Raw genomic sequence first — 20,542 nt, 5'->3', positions numbered from 1 at the left:
TCAGCCTATGTAATCTGTCTTACAGCAGCACTCAGACTGGGAGAGGTAGGTCAGTACTAAGCCAATCAGGATCTGCATGGGGAACATACTGATAACAGGAGTGAGAAGAAATGATCGTTTATCAGTGCGTTGTATCATTTCACTTTTTACATTTCAATGTATTCCTTAACCCTAAGGCTAGGTTCACACCTATGCAGTTTGAATTTGATCTGTTTCTGCACCTGCATTTTGACACGTTTTGCGGTTTGTTTGTTTTTTTCCATTTTTTTTTTTCTTGTTGCTAGGCAGATTTAAAAATGTGGCAAAAACACAGCAAAAATGCACTACATGCTTTTTTGCAGTGTTTCCATTGAAGTCCATAGAACCAAAAATGCAGCTAAAAGTTCCTGACCCTTTCCAAAAAAAGCACCGGGTGAAAACATGGAGATATGAACGTGTCCCATAGGAAATCATGTTAAATGGACTGTACTGCGTTTCTGCAAAATGCTGCAGAAAATGCTTAGGTGTGAACCTAGGGCAACCGAGAAAGCAATGTCACCCTATTGACTGTGCTGTCAAATATCTGGACAGTACTACCCATCCTTTGGCATGGAAGACAGTTCACTTTTGTGTATTTCTGGCCAACTGCCAGAAGTTAAACTTTAATTTCCATGCTTTACATTATGCTGATGGAAACAACAAAGAAAAGTTTCAAGCAGGTGTGTTGTTTCAGTTTGAAAACTGAGAAAACTATGTAAGCTAAGCACAATATATTAGTTCTTGAAGGTGTGCACCCAAAATACACTAGGGCAAACTTTAGCCTTTCGTCCTCATGCACACTGGACATTTTTACAGCTGCTATTTTTGGCTTTTGATGGTTTTTTTTTCTACAGCCAGTAAACCCCCAGCATGTTATCCTATGGGTCCATGCACACGTAGCCTTTAATCAGCATTTTTTGGCAGGGGCATTTTTTGGCTGAAAGCCCCCCCCCCAGAATTAGAGGGTTTCTAAAGAAGTTTTATAGCTGTAAAAACATTCTAATGCTGAAAAACTGGCGTTTTGAGAAGTTGCTTGATCAAAAATGTATTATTATTATTTATTTATTGTGTAAGAACCAGCTAAAAAGCGCAAAGGCAGCTACAAGCTAATGCTAGTGCAGCACAGTGGCTAAAGGGTTAGGACTTTCAACTGGAAGTACTAGGGTCGTTGGTTTGAATCCCAACCACTGAACCACCTGCCTGGAGTTTGCATGTTCTCCCTGGGCCTGCGTGGGTTTCCTCCGGGTCCTCCGGTTTCCTTACCACACTCCAAAGACATGCTGATAGGTTATTATTACATCGAGTTTATATAGCACCAAAGGGTTTGCTCAGCACTGTACAATAGAGTGGGGGACAATACATGAAACAGTACAGCAACTACAAACAGCACACGAGGGGTTAGAGGGCCCTACTCTTTCGAGCTTACAATCTAGAAGGGAGGGGTTAAGTGGATCCTGTCTAAATTGGCCCTAGTATGTGTATGTATGAATGTGAGTTAGGGACCTTAGATTGTACGCCCCTCGAGGGTTAGGGACTGATGTGAATGTACGCATATATATGTAAAGCGCTGCGTAAATTGATGGAGCTATGCAAGTACCTGTAATAAATAATGCAAAAAGGCTAAAAAACATTGAAAAAAAAATTAGCATTTTTTTAACATGACTATATATGTAAAGCAATGCGTAAATTGATGGAGCTATATAAGATCCTGTAATAAATAATGCAAAAATGCTGAAAGAAAATAGCATTTTTCAACGCGACTATATATGTAAAGCGATGCGTAAATTGATGGAGCTATGCAAGTACCTGTAAAAAATAGTGCAAAAATGCTTAAAAACACTGAAAAAAAACTAGCATTTTTTAACATGGCTTTACACAGCTAACGCCACCATCGTTATTAAAACGCCCAATGTGTATGGAGCCTTATGCAGGCCATAGACGAATTTTCGGCCGATAAACAAAAAATCGGTCGGTGCCGTTGCTGATGCTGCCACCAATGCTCACAAAAGAATGGGACAAAAAACCAGTTTGACAGAGACAGGGGAGCACACCATACAATGTGACAGCAATACAAATACATTATGTTTTTATTTGGATACAAATGGATACATTTGTTGCAACTGCAAGACTTTTTCATATAAAATATAATAGCGGACTTCTTCTTCTTCTTCTTCTTCTTCTTAGGACATCTGCTGAAACAACAGGTTTTTTTCTACTCCTATAAACCTATCTTTGCTTGGAAAATAGAAAATTTTAAAAAACCTTTTTAGAACCTCATTACCTTTTCTAGGAAAACAATTTAATTTTGGACTTTCAGAAACAAAAAAAAAAATTATATATATATATATATATATATATACACACACACATATATACATATATATATACACATATACATATATATATACACATATACATACACATATACATATATACACATACATATGTGTGTGTATTTGCAGCAAAAGAGAATGCTGGCAACCTTGCAGGTCACGGCTCATGCGCAGATTTTTTATCGGTAAAACGATCGGCCGATTTGCCCATCATTGCCGGGAAAATCGGTCGATTGTCCAAATCGGCCACAAATTTTCCAACATGACCAACGGCCACAAATTTTCCAAAAAAACTGTGCAGAAAACCCGAAAAACAGCCGACCAATTAACCCACTAACAGTGTGAAAATCGGACAATTTTTTTTTCGCCTGCAAAATTGGCCGATTTTTGACCCGTCTATGGCCAGCATTATAGCTGTCTTATAATTACTTTTGGGTGCATAACATTTTTCCCTTTGTTTATTTGTTTCAAAATAACAGAAAAAACTAAATCCTATCCAAATAGTTTTCCTTGCCTTGGATATGCATTTAAGCAAAATAAATAACTTCCAAAATCGGTATTGCAAATACATCTTTTGATCGTTTGCAAAAAGCCCAGGCTATCTGGGGATGCTTTTACTCTCTGCAACAGCAAATAATAATATGCCAGGAGACAAGTGGGTATGGAACAAGTTAAAAGTAGCTAAGACCAGCATATCCCAGGGGTGGGGCTTCACTCATGGTACACTTGCTTTGTATGCTGGCACTCTGCTTTGCCGAGCCTAACGCCATCACCCTCCCCAAAGATTATATTGTCAGCTAGTCTGCAGTTATCTTAGTTCTTACGCTGTCATGATTGCAAGCTGCCAACAGAACTCCGGAGGGGAACAAGGGCTTTTGCTAAGCTGTCATAAACACACACGTAACAAAGGACAGCACTCATTCAGTTAGACAACCCAGTCCCTGCACACGCAGTTTGCAATGCACTCAGCCTCTCTCTCTCATGTAGATCCAAGTGTACTAAATTTCAAGGCAGGCAACTTGTCCAAACTTCCAGACAGCCAGTGAACCAGACCACAATGTTTCAAGTCACTTACTGTGGTATTAAGACCTTAAAATGTCAATGGAAGCATTCATGAATATTAATATTCTTCTACTTTATTAACCTGAATACCCCTGCCACCAAAATTTAATACAAAAACTACTATAGCTCTGTGTTGGCAGGCACACCACAGACGTTTCATGTAAAAATGCCCTCTTCTGAGCAGTCATCTTATTTTTTATTTTCTATTTTTATTACAGTGCTGTACTTTGCCTTTGAAAACAATACTTGTTAGCGACCTTGAAAGTAGCTATTAAAGACATCGAGGACAGACATTTTGATATCTATAAAAGGTTATAGATTTAGAAAAATATTTTTGATGATAGGATTATAATTTACACTTTTTTACAATTTTTGCATTTCAGTTGGGCACAAAAAGACACAGTGCCGCTAGAGTTAGTGCTATCATTTGATATAGTATCAGACTCTTGCAAACCTCTGAATTACAGCACTGGGAGAAGAAGGGGTAGCACTGGAATCCCATCAGGTGTGCTGCATGCAAATATGTTGACAAGAAAAAACTGACAGGAAGAGAGAGCATAGAGATGACCTCATCAGTCCCCTGCTGCTCCTTCTCTGTCTGATCATCAGACTGGGGATATTCCTAACTTTAATATAGAAAGTGAAGTCATGCAAATATGCTGACAATACAAACCGGCAGGAAGAGAGAGCATAGAGATGACCTCATCAGTCCCCTGCTGCTCCTTCTCTGTCTGATCAGCAGACTGGGAATATTCCTAACTATAGTATAGAAAGTGAGGTCATACAAATATGCTGACAATACAAACCGGCAGGAAGAAAGAGCATAGAGATGACCTCATCAGTCCCCTGCTGCTCTTTCTCTGTCTGATCAGCAGACTGGGGATATTCCTAACTATAATACTGAAAGTGAAGTCATGCAAATATGCTGACAATACAATCCGGCAGGAAGAGAGAACATAGAGATGACCTCATCAGTCCCCTGCTGCTCTTTCTCTGTCTGATCAGCAGACTGGGGATATTCCTAACTATAATATTGAAAGTGAAGTAATGCAAATATGCTGACAATACAATCCGGCAGGAAGAAAGAGCATAGAGATGACCTCATCAGTCCCCTGCTGCTCCTTCTCTGTATGATCAGCAGACAGGGGATATTCCTAACTATAATATAGAAAGTGAAGTCATGCAAATATGCTGACAATACAAACCGGCAGGAAGAGAGAGCATAGAGATGACCTCATCAGTCCCCTGCTGCTCCTTCTCTGTCTGATCAGCAGACTGGGGATATTCCTAACTATAATATAGAAAGTGAAGTCATGCAAATATGCTGACAATACAAACCGGCAGGAAGAGAGAGCATAGAGATGACCTCATCAGTCCCCTGCTGCTCTTTCTCTGTCTGATCAGCAGACTGGGGATATTCCTAACTATAATATTGAAAGTGAAGTAATGCAAATATGCTGACAATACAATCCGGCAGGAAGAAAGAGCATAGAGATGACCTCATCAGTCCCCTGCTGCTCCTTCTCTGTCTGATCAGCAGACTGGGGATATTCCTAACTAGAATATAGAAAGTGAAGTCATGCAAATATGCTGACAATACAAACCGGCAGAAAGAGAGAGCATAGAGATGACCTCATCAGTCCCCTGCTGCTCCTTCTCTGTATGATCAGCAGACAGGGGATATTCCTAACTATAATATAGAAAGTGAAGTCATGCAAATATGCTGACAATACAAACCGACAGGAAGAGAGAGCATAGAGATGACCTCATCAGTCCCCTGCTGCTCCTTCTCTGTCTAATCAGCAGACTGGGGATATTCCTAACTATAATATAGAAAGTGAAGTCATGCAAATATGTGGACAATATAAACCAGCAGGAAGAGAGAGAATAGGGATGACCTCATCAGTCCCCTGCTGCTCCTTCTCGGTCTGATCAGCAGACTGGGGATATTCCTAACCATTAGGACCCATGCACACAGGACACTTCTGAACGATGGAAACTGACTGCTGGAAAACGTAGGTTATAAAATGTCTGTGTAGCTGCGTTTGCATAATGTGTTTATGCACGTCTATCTGCGTTTGCATTTAGAAGTGTTTTTTAAAGATAAACACAGGAGAACCTCCCAAATGCCCAGAATGCACTGAAAAGTGGTAAATTAATTACTATTTCAGACTGTTTTAGAGAAATACAAAGAGTAGAAGCAGAGACAGCAGTATGTGTTGAGATTAGATTAGGTGTCAGTTGCTCATTAACATTTCTTTTGTTTCCAAGGGTGGGAAAGGTGGCTGGTGAAGAGAGTCATTAAGGCCACCTGGCAGGGGGTCTTCATGAGGAGGTGTGAATGTCATTAACATATCTTTTGTTTCCAAGGGTGGGAGAGATCTGAGGTATGAATTGGTCATTACAATGTGTGACAAGCTTGGTAGGAGCATCCTGTGTTCAGTGTTTTGTCCATCTAAGTACCTTGAAAACATTTTGCATGCATTTTTCATGATGAAAAAAGGCTCTGGAAAGCATTGCGAACTGCAAGAGTTAAAAAAAATGTTTCAAATGTAAAAGCTTATAAACGCGATTTGCCACATTTACAAGCATTTTGTGTTTAAGACGCTGATAAAATCAGCTGCTGACGCAAGTTTTCTGTGTTCAGAAAAACGACTGTAAACGACTGTAAATGACATAGTGTACATGGACACATAGGAAAACATTAGGGAGAGTTCAGGGGCTGCTGAAAAAAACGCTGAACAGCTCCTAAACTTGAGTTTATCAGCTGCAGTGTAAATGAGCCCTTATGTAGAAAATGAAGTCATGCAAATATGCTGACAAGAAAAAACTGACCGGAAGAGAGCATAGAGATGACCTCATCAGTCCCCTGCTGCTCCTTCTTAGTCTGATCAGTAGACTGCGGATATTCCTAACTATAATATAGAAAGTGAAGTCATGCAAATATGCTGACAATAAAAAACTGACAGGAAGAGAGAACATAGAGATGACCTCATCAGTCCCCTGCTGCTCCTTCTCTGTCTGATCAGCAGACTGTGGACATACCTAACTATAATATAGAAAGTGAAGTCATTCTTCTTGTTGAATGCCAGGGCTATGTAGGACTGAATGGTTAGATTTGAAAATCATTTAGCAGGTAAAACCACTCCCTTGTGCATTTAGACACTCACCTGGAGTTCAGCTTAGTAAAGGTACAACTGCTAAGTATACTGCAACAATAATAATTCCATAAGTATACTTTCCCTGATTTCTGCATTTCTCCCTGACACAAATACAGTTTGATATTCTTAGCAGTAGCTAAAGGTCTATGGTAATACCAGGGGCAATACCATCTTTCATAGTAGCATTGTATTTCACCCCTATCTACCCCTCCTCACTTGTCCAGATCAATGGTAAGCCCCGTATACTACTTCTTCATACTTACACAGTGGTGATGCTTTGCACACTGTCAGGACATATTCAGTGCAGTTCTTTATTATAGAGAGATATTCTAGATATTTATGGCAATTTATATTGCTACAGTGATCCACCTACAGTCTGATAGTTTTCAATATTACAGAATAAAATGAAGCAAACAGGCAGGCCCATGGGCTTGGGGACTGCACAGGAGTTTTGATTTTCCACTGAAAACCCTGCTGTAAAATCAGCAAAATATGGAATGTCAGTTTTTCACAATGGCAGCATGGTAAAAACTGGGGTGTAACCCATATGAACCAGTGAGATAAGTTCACCTCCATTCTGAAGGTCTCATAGCTCCCTCTAGGGCCTCTTGCCCACTGTAATGATGCACGAGCATCCTGGAAGAAAAAATGCTAGGATGGGCTTTATATCATATTCAAGTTTTTTGCACGTTTCTGAAAGTATGCAAACACAACAGGAAGTATGGCATTTGTGAGTATTTTAGAACATTTGCAAGTATACATGCAAAAATACTGATCGGCAACTCAGATATCTGTTTTTTTTTAATTCACTGATCAATATGTTTACTCACTTATGTGTACAGGCACATTAAACACAATGGACTGCATTTTACGTCAGTAAGAAAATGCTGCATGTATTTTCAAGCAGCAGTGTGTAAGAGGCCTAAAAGCCAAGTCCCTTTTATCTATACAAAAGTGACCATATTTTACAATATACCAAGGTGCACCACTATTATATAATTAGCCGTATCCAAGGCAAAGAATTAATGTTTGGTATTTGTAATGTTGGCAAACGTTATTAGCAGCGCAAAGACCAATAATGTGTGCAAGGTTCTTTTTATATGCAACACTGGCTTCATTTATAAGCAGAGAGTTTAAAATGAATAAAGTTTGAAATGTATAAAGCCCGATAAAAGGATCTAATGAATTCCAAAAACTTGCATAATAACTTACATTAGCCAGTAAAGGGCATCAACTAAATTCCAAGCTTACTGCATTAATTGGTAGCTAACATGGTACAATAATCTACAGTGCTCAGCATAAATGAGTACACCCCTTTTGAAAAGTAAGATTTTAATCAATATCTCAATAAACACAAGAACAATTTCCAAAATTGTGACAAAACTGAGTTTTATAGAACATTTGTTCAGCTCATTACATGAAAGTAAGGTTAATAATATACCAGATTACAAAATCTTCAGTTTTACTCAAATTAGGTGATGCAAAAATGAATACACCCCACAACAAAAGTTGTGCATCTAGTATTTTGTATGACCTCTATGATTTGTAAGGACAGCACCAAGTCTTCTAGGCATGGAATGAACAAGTTGGCAACATAATGCAACATCTTTTTCCATTCCTCAAGGATGGCCTCTTTTAGAGCCTGGATGCTGGATGGAGAGTGATGCTCAACTTGTCTCTTCAGAATACCCCATAGCTGTTCAATTGGGTTCAGATCAGGAGACATACTTGGCCATTGAATCACTTTCACCCTGTTCTTCAGAAATGCAACAGTGGTCTTATATGTGTGTTTTGGACCATTGTCATGTTGGAAAATTGCACAACAACCAAGGGCATGGAGTGATGGTAGAATCTTCTCTTTCAATATAGAGCAGTACAACTGTAATTCATAATACCATCAATGAAATTCAGCTCCCTGAAACCAGCAGCATTGATGCAGCTCTACAGTTCTGAAGCCATCAGTTCCAAAAACATTTATCTTGGTCTCCAAAGTACAAAGTTCCAGTAGTCTTCTTCTTTTTCAGCATGGGCCCTGGCAAATTTTAGGCGGGGTTTTTTGTGCGTGGGCATTTGGAGAGGCTTCCTTTGTGGAGTACACCCATGCATGCCATTCCTCTGCAGTATATGCCATATTGTGTTAAAGGAAACAATAACCCCAGTTTGGCTTTCTACTTCTTTAGCTAACTGCAGTGAACTTGCAGATTTTTTTCAACCTTTCTCATAGAAGACGCACCTGTTGTGGTGTTTACTTCCATGGATGGCCTAGATGTCTCTGTGAGATGGTTGCAGTTTCATCTTTGATAAATTTTTGCAACACTTTTGCTACAGTATTCAGATTGATAGGTAATGCTTTGATGATCTTCTTGTAGCCTTTACCTTTCTTGTGTAAAGAAATTATTTTCTTTCTCAGGCCTTGTGACATTTCTCTTCCATGTGGTGCCATTGTTGTGTTCCCATGAAATGGGAAGCGGTTTTCTTTGTTAAGTAACACCCTTTTATAATCAACTGTCTGCAGGACACCTGGTTAATGAATAATTAGACTGTAGTTGTCTAAAATTTTGCATTCCTCCTAGGACTTTCATTGGGGTGTATTCATTTTTGCAACATGGTCTTGAATGAATTTGTTAGGAAAAATACTTTTGTGTGTGTGCAAATTAACAAATCTTGTTTGCAATCAATGGCCCACATTTATGGGAGTATTTTAGTTTTCCATAGAAAATGTTGATTCTGAAAGGAAAGTTAAAGTTTTCTGGTAAATCTGTTGGGGTGTACTCATTTAAGCTGAGCACTGTACCTCTACTTTAAAAGCACTGCAAAGACCAATAATGAAGTGCAAAATTCAATAATATGAAGCAACCAACCAGAATTTTCCCTTAACCGGTTCAGCAAAATAAGACTGAAAAATGATTGCTTGGAAGTATGGCACTTTGGGGTTGATTTACTGAAGGCAAATAGACTGTGCACTTTGCAAGTGCGAGAGCTTTGTAAATGAGAAGACGTTCTGACGACTTCCATCGTCCAATCATGTGCAAGCAAAAATGCTGTTATTGTTTTCTCTCCTTGCATGTGACCAGGTATTGTTTGCATAGTGAAGCTTTACTTCATTTATTGCAGAGTGCACAGTCTATTTGCCTTTAGTAAATCAATTCCAAAGCCTTATGCAATAAGTGATCATTGATCACCCTAATATTCCAAGCATATACACAAACATATACTTATAACCAAGACGTTCATGGTAAAAATATTGGTTTTAGGTAGATATTTTATTTGGGTAAAATAGATACATATGAAACAGGATGCAGCACAGACATGTACATCCAGTGTGCATATATCATCTCTGATTCCAGTTTTCTTTTACCCAGAGGATACAGCTAAACCTGAATTTATAAAGGAAACAGCCTGTGACCTTTAAATATGCCACAACTGTCTCTTAATTTCAGAGCACTGCAATAAAGACAAAGCCTAAGGTAAAACTAATGCTAATGGACTCTCAAAGTGCATTAACAGAAAATCCCACTTAATGTTTGCCTGGAACGATTTAGAACTTCACTCTCTTCAAAGCAGAGATATTTGCACTTTTTTATTTCATTTTAATCCTAGCTGATGCAGAGAAGGAGTTAATGTACATTTACAGTCTGCCATGGCTAAATGGTAATACAGATGATAAATGAACACAATGAGTGGCATCCAAGTCGATAGCTTCATTAGTTAATTTAGTGAGATACTTTAAGAGTTGCTGCCCTCTTCCCTTGTCAAAGTAACAAATTTGTACTACAGAACATACAGTAAATTAACAGATTGGAGATAGTATTTATTAAATTCCCTACACTCTTGTATTGCTGAGCGTTTTTTTTTTTAACAAATAACACTGTATATCGATGTTCTATCCACAGTAAGCAGTCACAAATTTGCTGATGAATCTCTGTACATCATGCTTAAATTATTTATCAAACCTTTTGCAAGTGTTACAACTATAATGTACTTCATTTAATGGAAAAACATGATCATTTTAGTAGTAGCTAGCTGGCAAGTCACATGAGCAATTCGTGTCAGCAAAGCCTTCATGGTTAAGTATGACTGTTTAATTTGCAGCAGTTAAAAGTGAATCAGTCATGAATGAATTTAGGTGAGAAACGGAATATTCAGCATTAAATTAATATAATTGTGCAGGTGTACTTCAGAAAAATTTACATTAGCCTTCTTATTTGGCTTTATTTACTTTGCTTGTCTGACACTTCAGCATTGAATTAGCAGAAGAAAGATTCCCAGAAGTCTGACTGTTGCTCCCTAATCAACTGCCCAACCTGGGGGATATTAATTAAAAACTGTCTATTTTCTTGTGGTTGTTAATCTCTTGCTTCTTCTTTATTTAAATGGAATTTAAGAACAGTTAAATTTTTTTGAACTGTGATTGTTCTGAGATTGCAAACAGAGAAATGAGGAGGATGGTCACTATGATTATGCAAGACAAAGGCTCCTTTCACATGGAGCAAAGTCTGTTCCAATCAGCAGGGGATCTGTGAGAAGATTCCTGCTGATCAGAGTCAAGCAGCACAAGATTTCATTCATGCCAGTTTAGTTTCTGCCTAGTGGACACGGGACCCCTGTCAGCTCTATAGACGCTGGGTCTAAACGTACTCCACTATCCATTTACATCAGGTTACCTCCTATCCAGTCCTCAACAATGGAAATGGATCCAGTAATTTTCCATTTTTTTCTCCGGACCTGAACAGATCCAGAGGTAGACGGGTGTAGACAGACACAAGTCAATTTACCCTTTATCTGCCTGTCCATAGGGCTCCATGGATCTTCCAATCAGGTCCACCTGAAAAACTGACAGGCTGACCTGATCGGTATGCCCATGTGTTAAGGGCCTGAAACTGTTATTTTTGTCAAAAAACAAACCAAAAGAATAATGTCAACATATGAGCACATAAAAATGCACCTGCAAAGTACAATTAGGTTATTTAAGTTGTTCAGTTTTAATTACACTGAGCCACACACAAAGTATTGAAAGCTAAACATTGTAAGCCTCAGACTGACAATTCTAGTTCTTGCATATACCAAGTCATGATTGGCTCTCTTTAGAATAATTGTAAATTATCTATTTTTCCCTACACAATTTGTGAGCAGTTAGTATTGCGGAGGTGTGTTTATGTAAGTTTACCTCCAGACCACCCTGAACCATCTAGAACTCATTACTATAAGACCACTATCTTGAAGATGACAGATTCCAAACCACCTGGTATCCTTGGTAAACTGTTCTGATGCCTGGATCAATACAAATGTCTATTATCCAACTCCCTCGATCAAATCCCAATCTAAATGGCGATCCACCAGGACCCTCTCCCATTTTAACCCTTTTTAGCATCTGTAGCCTGGGAAATTCCCTTCTTTCCATTCCTCCCTTTCCGTCACTATTCCACCTCATCTTTTTCCCCTTTTCCCCTACCTACCCAATCTCCACTATTTACCTACCAATCTAAATATAGTAGAATAGCGGAAACAAGTTCATTTTGCAGTTATATACATTACAGACAAGCAATTCACTCAAATGCTCTCCTAAATTCTATCTTGAAATGTACGGATATTATGATAATTTCTGTTTTTTTTATGACACCCCATGTTACCCATGTGCTATTAAATTGTTAAAAGTCTCAATAAAACTTTGAATTATAAAGAACATTCTTGCATGCAGAAGATGATCCTAATAGTAAGGGTAAAGCCAAAATTCAGTATAACACAAAATATCACTTCAACAAAAAACAATAACTGTACTTTACATGACATTACATGGTTTAACAATAATGGGATATAAAACTAAAAGACTAGAATATTTAATGGTGGTAGAGGAATACATGGATGCAAGTGCTTTGTACTTACTCAACATAATAGACCCCATATTGTGGATCCTCTATCCTCTCCCAACCATATGGAAGTTCTGCAATTAAGGAAACATATGTGCTCTGATTATAGGAACCAATAACATAACTTTAACCTTCTGTTTTTAAAGTGATATTTTATAGGCTTTAATATCAGTATTTCACAAGAGCTGGGTAATTATAAGTTATTCTCTTTCTCAGATCACCCAACTTTCTTTGAAAAGTTTCAGACTTCAGAAAATAAGCATTTATGACCATGCCCATGCTTTCTTGCACATTTCACAAAGTTTTTTTTCTTCTTTCCTTTGTTTTTTTTTTTGTCTTGATTGTCCTCATAACATGACGATTTATGTGGAAAGGGCACTAGGATACTTGAATATTAACAAAAACATTTAACAGGATATGGCAGCAAATAAGAGAATGCATTCAGATATTTACAAAGGCTAAATACAGTAAACAGAGTTACATATTTTCTTTTTTAGTATTCTGCCATAAATCTGTGTTACCATTGGTCCCTTTACAAGTTGATCCCTTGATTCATTTACTTCTAGCTCTGTCACCTAATAAAAGGAAGAAAAGGCATGCTACAGATTTGCCTTGGATTGTACAACTTGGGTACAACCAGCATGTTGGATTTTACATGCCATTATTGCTAGTGGCTACTATAGCCGTTAGCAGTAATCACTGTAATAGCTCAGTGGGAGGGTTTCCCCCATCAACACTGATTGTCTTGATGGGGAATTGAGCGATTTTCTTTCCTGCAACCCATGGATGCAGGAAAGAAAATCACATCATGTCTTTCCTGCCTTAGTCAATTACACGTGAAAAGATGTTCTTTACCCAAGTCACATAACACCTGACCATGTTATGTTTGCCTCTGCTATAGTTCACATAAATAAAAAAGTACATAAAAACCAGGAACATTATATGAGTTTTTTTTAACAAAATTCATGCAAATTCTACATGCACCTAAATCTTTAAAGGATAAGTTCATTTTTGGAGCATGTTACACCCATATTTGGGGTGTAATGTATAACATGCTCCAGCACATGGTTTTCCTTACCCTCTCCCATGACAGCGGGTAAGGGTTCCCATTTCAAAATCAGGAATCAGTGAATGAGAAAACTAGAAGTTGCACCTACCATTGTGGCAGATGGCTTGTAGCTATCCATGAACTGCAAGGGCACCCTTCTAGTTCATTCACAGGCCTTGGTGCTTTCAAACAGAAAGCCTGTACAGGCAGAAATCTGCAGGACATTGCACCTGCATAAAATTCTAGGTGAAATTTTTGTATTCCACCAAAATCCTTTGATCAAGGGTGCCAAAACCTATGGATGAGACAACAAATGAATTTGATCTTACTATACAGAGTCTGATTAGTTGATTAAGCATCTCAACACCCCCACCCACCCCCCAAAAAATATTGATTTTATTTAGGTAATTTAATTTACGTTCATTTTGAAAACTTGCCAGTACTCCACATTCTAGTGTGACAATGACAATACTGAACTATGTCTACAGAAAATCAGCATTGTCACACTAGGCTACTCTCCTGATTTGGATTACAAACACCTCTCCTCATCTCCATTACATAGAGGGGTGTTGCTTTGTAGTTCACAGAAGATAGCTGGGAAAGCTGATAACATCATTTAAGAGTTCACTTCAGTTCGTAGGAATTTACAATGACACAAAATTTATATCAGGATCAGCAATCATTTTCCTACACTTGCAAAAATGCATTTACCCTTAAACCACGGGTGTCAAACTAGCAGCCCTCCAGCTGTTGCCAAACTACAAGTCCCATGAGGCACTGCAAGACTGACAGTTACAAGCATGACTTTGAAAGGTAGAGGAATGATGGGACTTGTAGTTTCGCAACAGCTGGTGGGCCGCCAGTTTGACACCTCTGCCTTAAACCAAGGAAACTGCTGCTAACATGTCTAAGAACTTGTAAGCCCTCAATCCCCTCATGTTTTGCATTGTATTGGTATTGTTCTGTCACATGTTCTGTCCACCTTTGCTGAGCGAACTATTGGCGCTTTATAAATACTGTATAATAATAATAAAGAAAAAAAAAAAGAAAAAACTAAAAAGAAAAAACTGGTCACCTACCCAGGTCTATAACTGGCTTTTTAAACAGTGAACATGGAAGGTGTCACAAAGTAATAAATAGGACTATCCAGTTCAACTTGCCAGCCTATCCCAGTCTAATAATGGCAATTGTCGGCAAGGAACATGGATAAGTATAACTTATCAAAAGAGGGGGATAAGAAAGCCAGTTCAAACTGCCAGCCAGTTAGCCAACTATCAAAAACCAAATTAACCTGTCTAAGAACATGCGTTTAAAAACAGGAATTTAGTTAGCACACATTTGCAAATACTTAAGTATTGTATTGTAAGCGTAATACATTACATTTCATCCTTGGGTTTATGTTCTGCATATACTGTACATTATATATGCAGAATAATAACAGGGAAAATTTAAGTATGAGTTTGAAGTGACCTTTCGTTAAGCAGTTCCTATCAAATACCCATCTGCATTAACAGCATCAATGAAAAATCAGTGCTAATAATATCAGTGAAGTATGGCCAGGTAAATTTATGCAGAATGAATTTAATTCTAAGACCGTTTGCCATCTCAAGTGACTAGTAAACAGCTTGTTTGCGGTGTATGGCACTGCTAGCTAACAAGCAGTTTTTAGCGTGGCTAGCCTGCTACTAATTATTAAATACAGATAAGCCGAATGTGACACATAGCCTGCTGGCTGAGCACACTGAATCATCATGTTCTACAGTGCTTTGAAGATTCCTCTCTCAATGCCTTAGGTCGTCTTTACTTAAATGTACATGATGTTCTAGCACAGCTGGGTGGGAATGCTAATTCTGGCTGGGAAATTACATCAGCTTTGACTAGCAGTAGGTTGTACAGCTGTGTTATCACCTCACATTGTTTGTGGATGTAAATGGGCCAATTCCACAGGGATGCGCAATCCAATCCTAATTATTTCAGGGTGTTTATTACACAGAGAAATGCACAACGAGGTACAAATTGACATGTGTGCAGTCTATTACATGACTTTAATAAAGAAAATACACAACAGTGAGAGCTGTCACAGGAGAATTTATTTCACAGAATTAAAATGCGTTTGGTTCTCCCCTGCCTCCCTATTTCATTCCCTTGACACCTCAGCACCAACAGCTTGCAGGGTCATGTCAGGGGAGCACTGTAGTGAAGGAACTGAATGAGGCCAGTACAGTAAGAAAAGATTACTCTGATGGCTAAAAGTCACTGAACAGGAAAAAAAATATATATAGTTGGTGAATAAAGGGCCAGGTAAATACAGGGTCCTGTAACTAGAAAATAAAGGGCCCATAGGTACATTTTTAAATAGACCCCTTAACAGCATGTGTTTATAGTGCAAAACCCAGCAATCATAGTTCATATACAGTTGTGTTCAAAATAATAGTAGTCATACATCACTAACCTGATCAATCACTGTTTTTGGTAGAAATGATATTTCTACATGGCAAATTTTTTTTTTTTTTTTTAAGTCCGCAAACGTGCAAACTAGAACGAAAAACCCGTAAGTGTTTCACAAAAAAGTGCAAGTGCAAAAACACCACACAAAAAGTGCACTTAGGGGTTTGCTTTGTCCTACCCCCGAAGGGGTTGGACCACTACCCTGATCCCCCGGGGCACGAAGCTCCTGACAGGGACAAGGTTCCCGTTTGGTCCTCCTGGCCAAAAGGCCTGGTGGACCACCTTTCCTTATGTCCAGCCGAAGCCGGACATCCAGTACTTGGTCGGGGGGCTCTCCCGAAGAGAAAACCCCCCAGGGACAGGGGAGGAAGGAACCAAAAGGCCACACATCCTCCCCCTAGACTTCAGGGCAGGCCCGAGGACCCACACCCTCCATCCTGTGAGAAAAACACACACATAAGTAAAAGTGACAAACGTGGGGTGAGAAAAAATAAATAAATAAATAATTAAATAATCTATAAAAATAATAAAAAAAGTGTCGTGCCCAAATTGTGCACTGACCAGACCCTGAGGCCTGTAGCAAAAAAATTGCCCAGGACTTGGCCAAAAGGCCCGGTCCTAGAGGCGCAGTGCAAAAAGTGTTTTAAATGCGGTGACCATGTGCTCATTCACAACGTGGGGTCCCACACCCAAGTGCTACTCAGAGCACCCCTGAGGCGACTACTCAGGGGGCACCATGTTTGCGGACTTTCTGCCTCCTCAGCCCCTGGCCAGACCAAGGTAGATCCGTCCAAATCAGGAGGTACTGGGTCTTTCCAGTTTTCCCGGAGGAATTACTCCCAGGGCCCCAGCATAACGTGTGGCGCTCCCCGGTTTCTGTCCCTCCGGTACTAGCCTTCCGGACCCCCATCATACCAGTGAGGGTACTATACAACAGCCATCCCCGCAAAGCTAGAATGGCCGGGAGCACCCCCACTGGACACTGATAAGAACAGATACTACACTTGATCTTAGCCAAAAGGCCGAGAAGCGATTTCTACATGGCAAATAATTTGCTAGCAGGTGTAGTAGAGTAATAGAAATCCAACAGACCCAACAGTCATGACATGCATGCTGCTGATTCTGTGTAATTGAATCACTAATTGAAAGGGGCATGTTCAAAATAATAGCAGTGTGGAGTTCTATTAGTGAGGTCATTCAATCTTTGAAAAACAGGTGGCAATTATTGTCCTTATTTAAGGAAGGAAGGCAGCAAATGTTGTACATGCTGATTGCTGTGCATTTCTCTCTGAAATTCTGAGGAAAATGGGTCGTTCCAGACATTGCTCAGAAGAACAGCGTACCTTGATTAAAAAGTTGATTGGAGAGGGGAAAACATATAAAGAAGTGCAGAAAATGATAGGCTGCTCAGCTAAAATGATCGCAAATGCTTTAAAATGGCAACCAAAACCTGAAAGACGTGGAAGAAAGCGAAAAACTATCATTCAAATGGATAGAAGAATAGCCAAAATGGCAAGGACTCAGCCAACAATCAGTTCCAGGAAGATCAAAGAAGGTCTAAAGTTACCTGTGAGCACTGTTACAATTAGAAGACGCCTATGTAAAGCCAAGCTATCTGCAAGAATCCCCGCAAAGTCCCACTGTTGGAAAAAAGACATGTGCTGAAGAGGTTACAATTTGCCAAAGAGCACATTGACTGGCCTAAAGAGAAATGGCGCAACATTTTGTGGACTGATGAAGTAAGATTGTTCTTTTTGGGTCTAGTGGCCGGAGACAGTTTGTCAGACGACCCCCAAACACTGAATTCAAAACACAGTACACTGTGAAGACAGTGAAGCATGGTTGCGCAAGCATCATGATATGGGGATGTTTCTCATACTATGGTGTTGGGCCTATTTATAACATACCAGGGATCATGGATTAGTTTGAATACATCAGAATACTTGAAGAGGTCATGCTGCCTTATGCCGAAGAGGAAATGCCCTTGAAATGGGTGTTCCAACAAGACAACGACCCCAAACACACCAGTAAACGTGCAACATCTTGGTTCCAGACCAACAAGATTGATGTTATGGAGTGGCCAGCCCAATCCCCGGATCTTAATCCAATAGAAAACTTGTGGGGTGATATCAAAAATGCAGTTTCTGAGGCAAAACCAAGAAATAGAGAAGAACTGTGGAATGTAGTTTATTCATCCTGGGCTGGAATACCTGTTCACAGGTGCCAGAAGTTGGTTGACTCCATGCAACACAGATGTACAGCAGTTCTCAGAAACAGTGCTTATACAACTAAATATTAATTAAGTGATTCAAAGGAAAGCAAAATCTTCAAACATTTTTCAGTTTATATAGTGAATGTTTGAGTTTGTAAAGAAGAATACAAACACTGCTATTTTTTTGAACAGTCTAATATTCACTTTTCTTCAAATTCTTTAGAGGAACAACACAAATTTGATATATTTTTCTTCATGTTTTGATTTGGAATAGAATGTATAGTGTCCCCAATGCATTTGTGTGTATGGAAATAAAAGATATTCGAAGGATTTTGAGCTTTATTCACTTTTTTCAACACACTGCTATTATTTTGAACACTACTGTACTTCAACCAAGCGGTAAGGCAAAAAGGCAGCAGTTAACGGGGAAAATTGCCTGGTTAGTGGTCTGAAGGGAGGGGGAAATGCCTCAACAATGGTCAGTAGGGGGCAAAATACCTGGTCAGTGATCAGCAGGAGAAAAAATACCTGGTCAGTGGTCAGTAGGGGTAAAAATGTTCTGGTGTCAGTGGCAAGTAAAAGGGAAAAAAAAATTTTGGCGTCAGTGCACTGTAGGTGGTCAGTAGGAGAATGAAATGTCCCAACATTGGTGTTAGTGGGAGGAACAACAAAGGCTCTGAAAGGAGCTGGAGGGCACTGTGGAGTGAATGACTTGTAGGGCTTTGTGACTGGAGGTGAGGGACAATATCTGGGGCTGGGAATTTTGCAGAAGGCTATGGAGGCACATTTGGGCTGGGAAGCTCTGTGGAGAAGCAGGGCACGGGGAAGGGGCTGCTGCGGCAGGCAGGGGCCATTGTGAGGTGAAGATAGAAAGGATTATGGAGAGTAAACAGTCAGGAGTTAAGTGCCGCCTTACTTTGGTGGTCAGTGTGCTACCTTCACTCAGAATGCCCCTTTATGTTGGAGGTCAGTGTGCCCCCATACAATGGTAGTTAGCAGGACCCCTTACATTGGGGGTCAGTACTTCGTGCAACCCATTACACTGATCATCCGTGCTCACAGTGCTTCCCTTATAATGCTGGTCAAATCTTGGCCTGCCCCTTTATATTGAAGGTCAGTGCTCAACTGTTTCCCCTCATATGTTGCTCATTGAATCCCCTTATATCGGTGGTCGGCATGTCTCATTACACTGGCGGTTAGCATGCCCCCTTACACTGGTAGTCTGTGTGCTTCCCCTACATTGCCAGTCAGTGTGCTTCCCTTGTGTTGGAGGTCAGTGTGTTTTCCTTGCTCTGCCGGTCATTGTGCATCTCCTGCATTGGAAGTCAATACGCTTCCCTTGCGTTGCAGGTCAGTGTGCTTCCCTTGCAATGGAGGTTAGTGTGCTTCCCTTGCGATGGAGGTCAGTGTACTTCCCTTGCGATGGAGGTCAGTGTACTTCCCTTGTGATGGAGGTCAGTGTACTTCCCTTGCGCTGAAAGTCAGTATGCTTCCCTCGTGTTTGAGGTCAGTGTGCTTCCCTTGCAATGGAGGTCAGTGTGCTTCCCTCACGTTTGAGGTCAGTGTGCTTCCCTTGTGCTGGTCAAGCAGCTACCCTCACAATAGTGGTCAGCATGCCCCTATAAGCTGGTAGTCAGCATGAACCCTTACATTGATGATTAGCATGCACCCATTACATTGGTGGTCAGTGCTTAATGTAACCCATTACACATTGGCTGTCAATGCTTACTGTGTTCCCTTACATCAATGGTGGTCAATTCTCTGGGTGCATTTTTATATTGATGGTCATGTTCAGTGTGTGCCCTCACAAATAGAACTGTGCAAAAGTTTTCAGAAGGTGTGAAAAAAAGCTGGACATTAAGAAAGTTTTCAGAAATAGAAAGTGTTAATAGTTTATTTTTATCAATTGAGAAAATTAGTAAAAAGATATAAATGAACAGAAGAGAAATCCAAATAAAATCACTGTTTGGTGTGACCACCCTTTGCCTTCAAAACAGCATCAATTCATCTAGGTGCACTTTCATACAGTTTTGGAAGAAACTTGGCTGGTAGGTTTTTTCCAAACATCTTGGAGAACTAACCACAGATCATCTGTGGATGTAGGCTGCCTCAAATCCTTGTGTCACGTCATGTAATTCCAGATAGACTTGACGATGTTGAGATCAAGGCTCTGTGGGGGCCAAACCATCACTTCCAGGACTCCTTGTTCTTCTTTATACTGAAGATAATTCTTAATGACATTGGCTGTATGTTTTGGGTCATAGACCTGCTGCAGAATACATTTGGGGCCTATCACATGCCTCCCTGGTATGTATGGTATGATGGATATGCATCTGCCTGTATTTCTCAGCATTGAGAACACCATTGGTACTGACCAAATGATCAACTCAATT

At 39.8% G+C, this 20,542-nt stretch overlaps 1 protein-coding gene and 1 pseudogene across 4 annotated transcripts in view; both read right to left on the bottom strand.

The window, feature by feature from the left end:
- MAGI3 (membrane associated guanylate kinase, WW and PDZ domain containing 3) overlaps positions 1-20,542 on the bottom strand; it is a 489,943-nt gene that overhangs the window by 143,472 nt on the left and 325,929 nt on the right. For all 4 annotated transcript variants that reach the window (XM_089681068.1, XM_089681065.1, XM_089681066.1 and 1 more), the window contains one exon: positions 12,458-12,515. In XM_089681068.1, the coding sequence (XP_089537194.1) occupies positions 12,458-12,515 (58 nt within the window). The remainder of the gene's footprint in view (positions 1-12,457; positions 12,516-20,542) is intronic.
- On the bottom strand, positions 16,856-16,971 carry LOC149459462 (U2 spliceosomal RNA; annotated as a pseudogene).

The sequence above is a fragment of the Staurois parvus genome, unplaced genomic scaffold (assembly GCF_062004578.1).
Source record: "Staurois parvus isolate SC_StPar_1 unplaced genomic scaffold, SC_StPar_1.0 ptg000258l, whole genome shotgun sequence".
NCBI lineage: Eukaryota > Metazoa > Chordata > Amphibia > Anura > Ranidae > Staurois > Staurois parvus.
The sequence above is the reverse complement of the archived record's forward strand: the minus strand, read 5'-3'. Positions and strand labels throughout refer to the sequence as shown.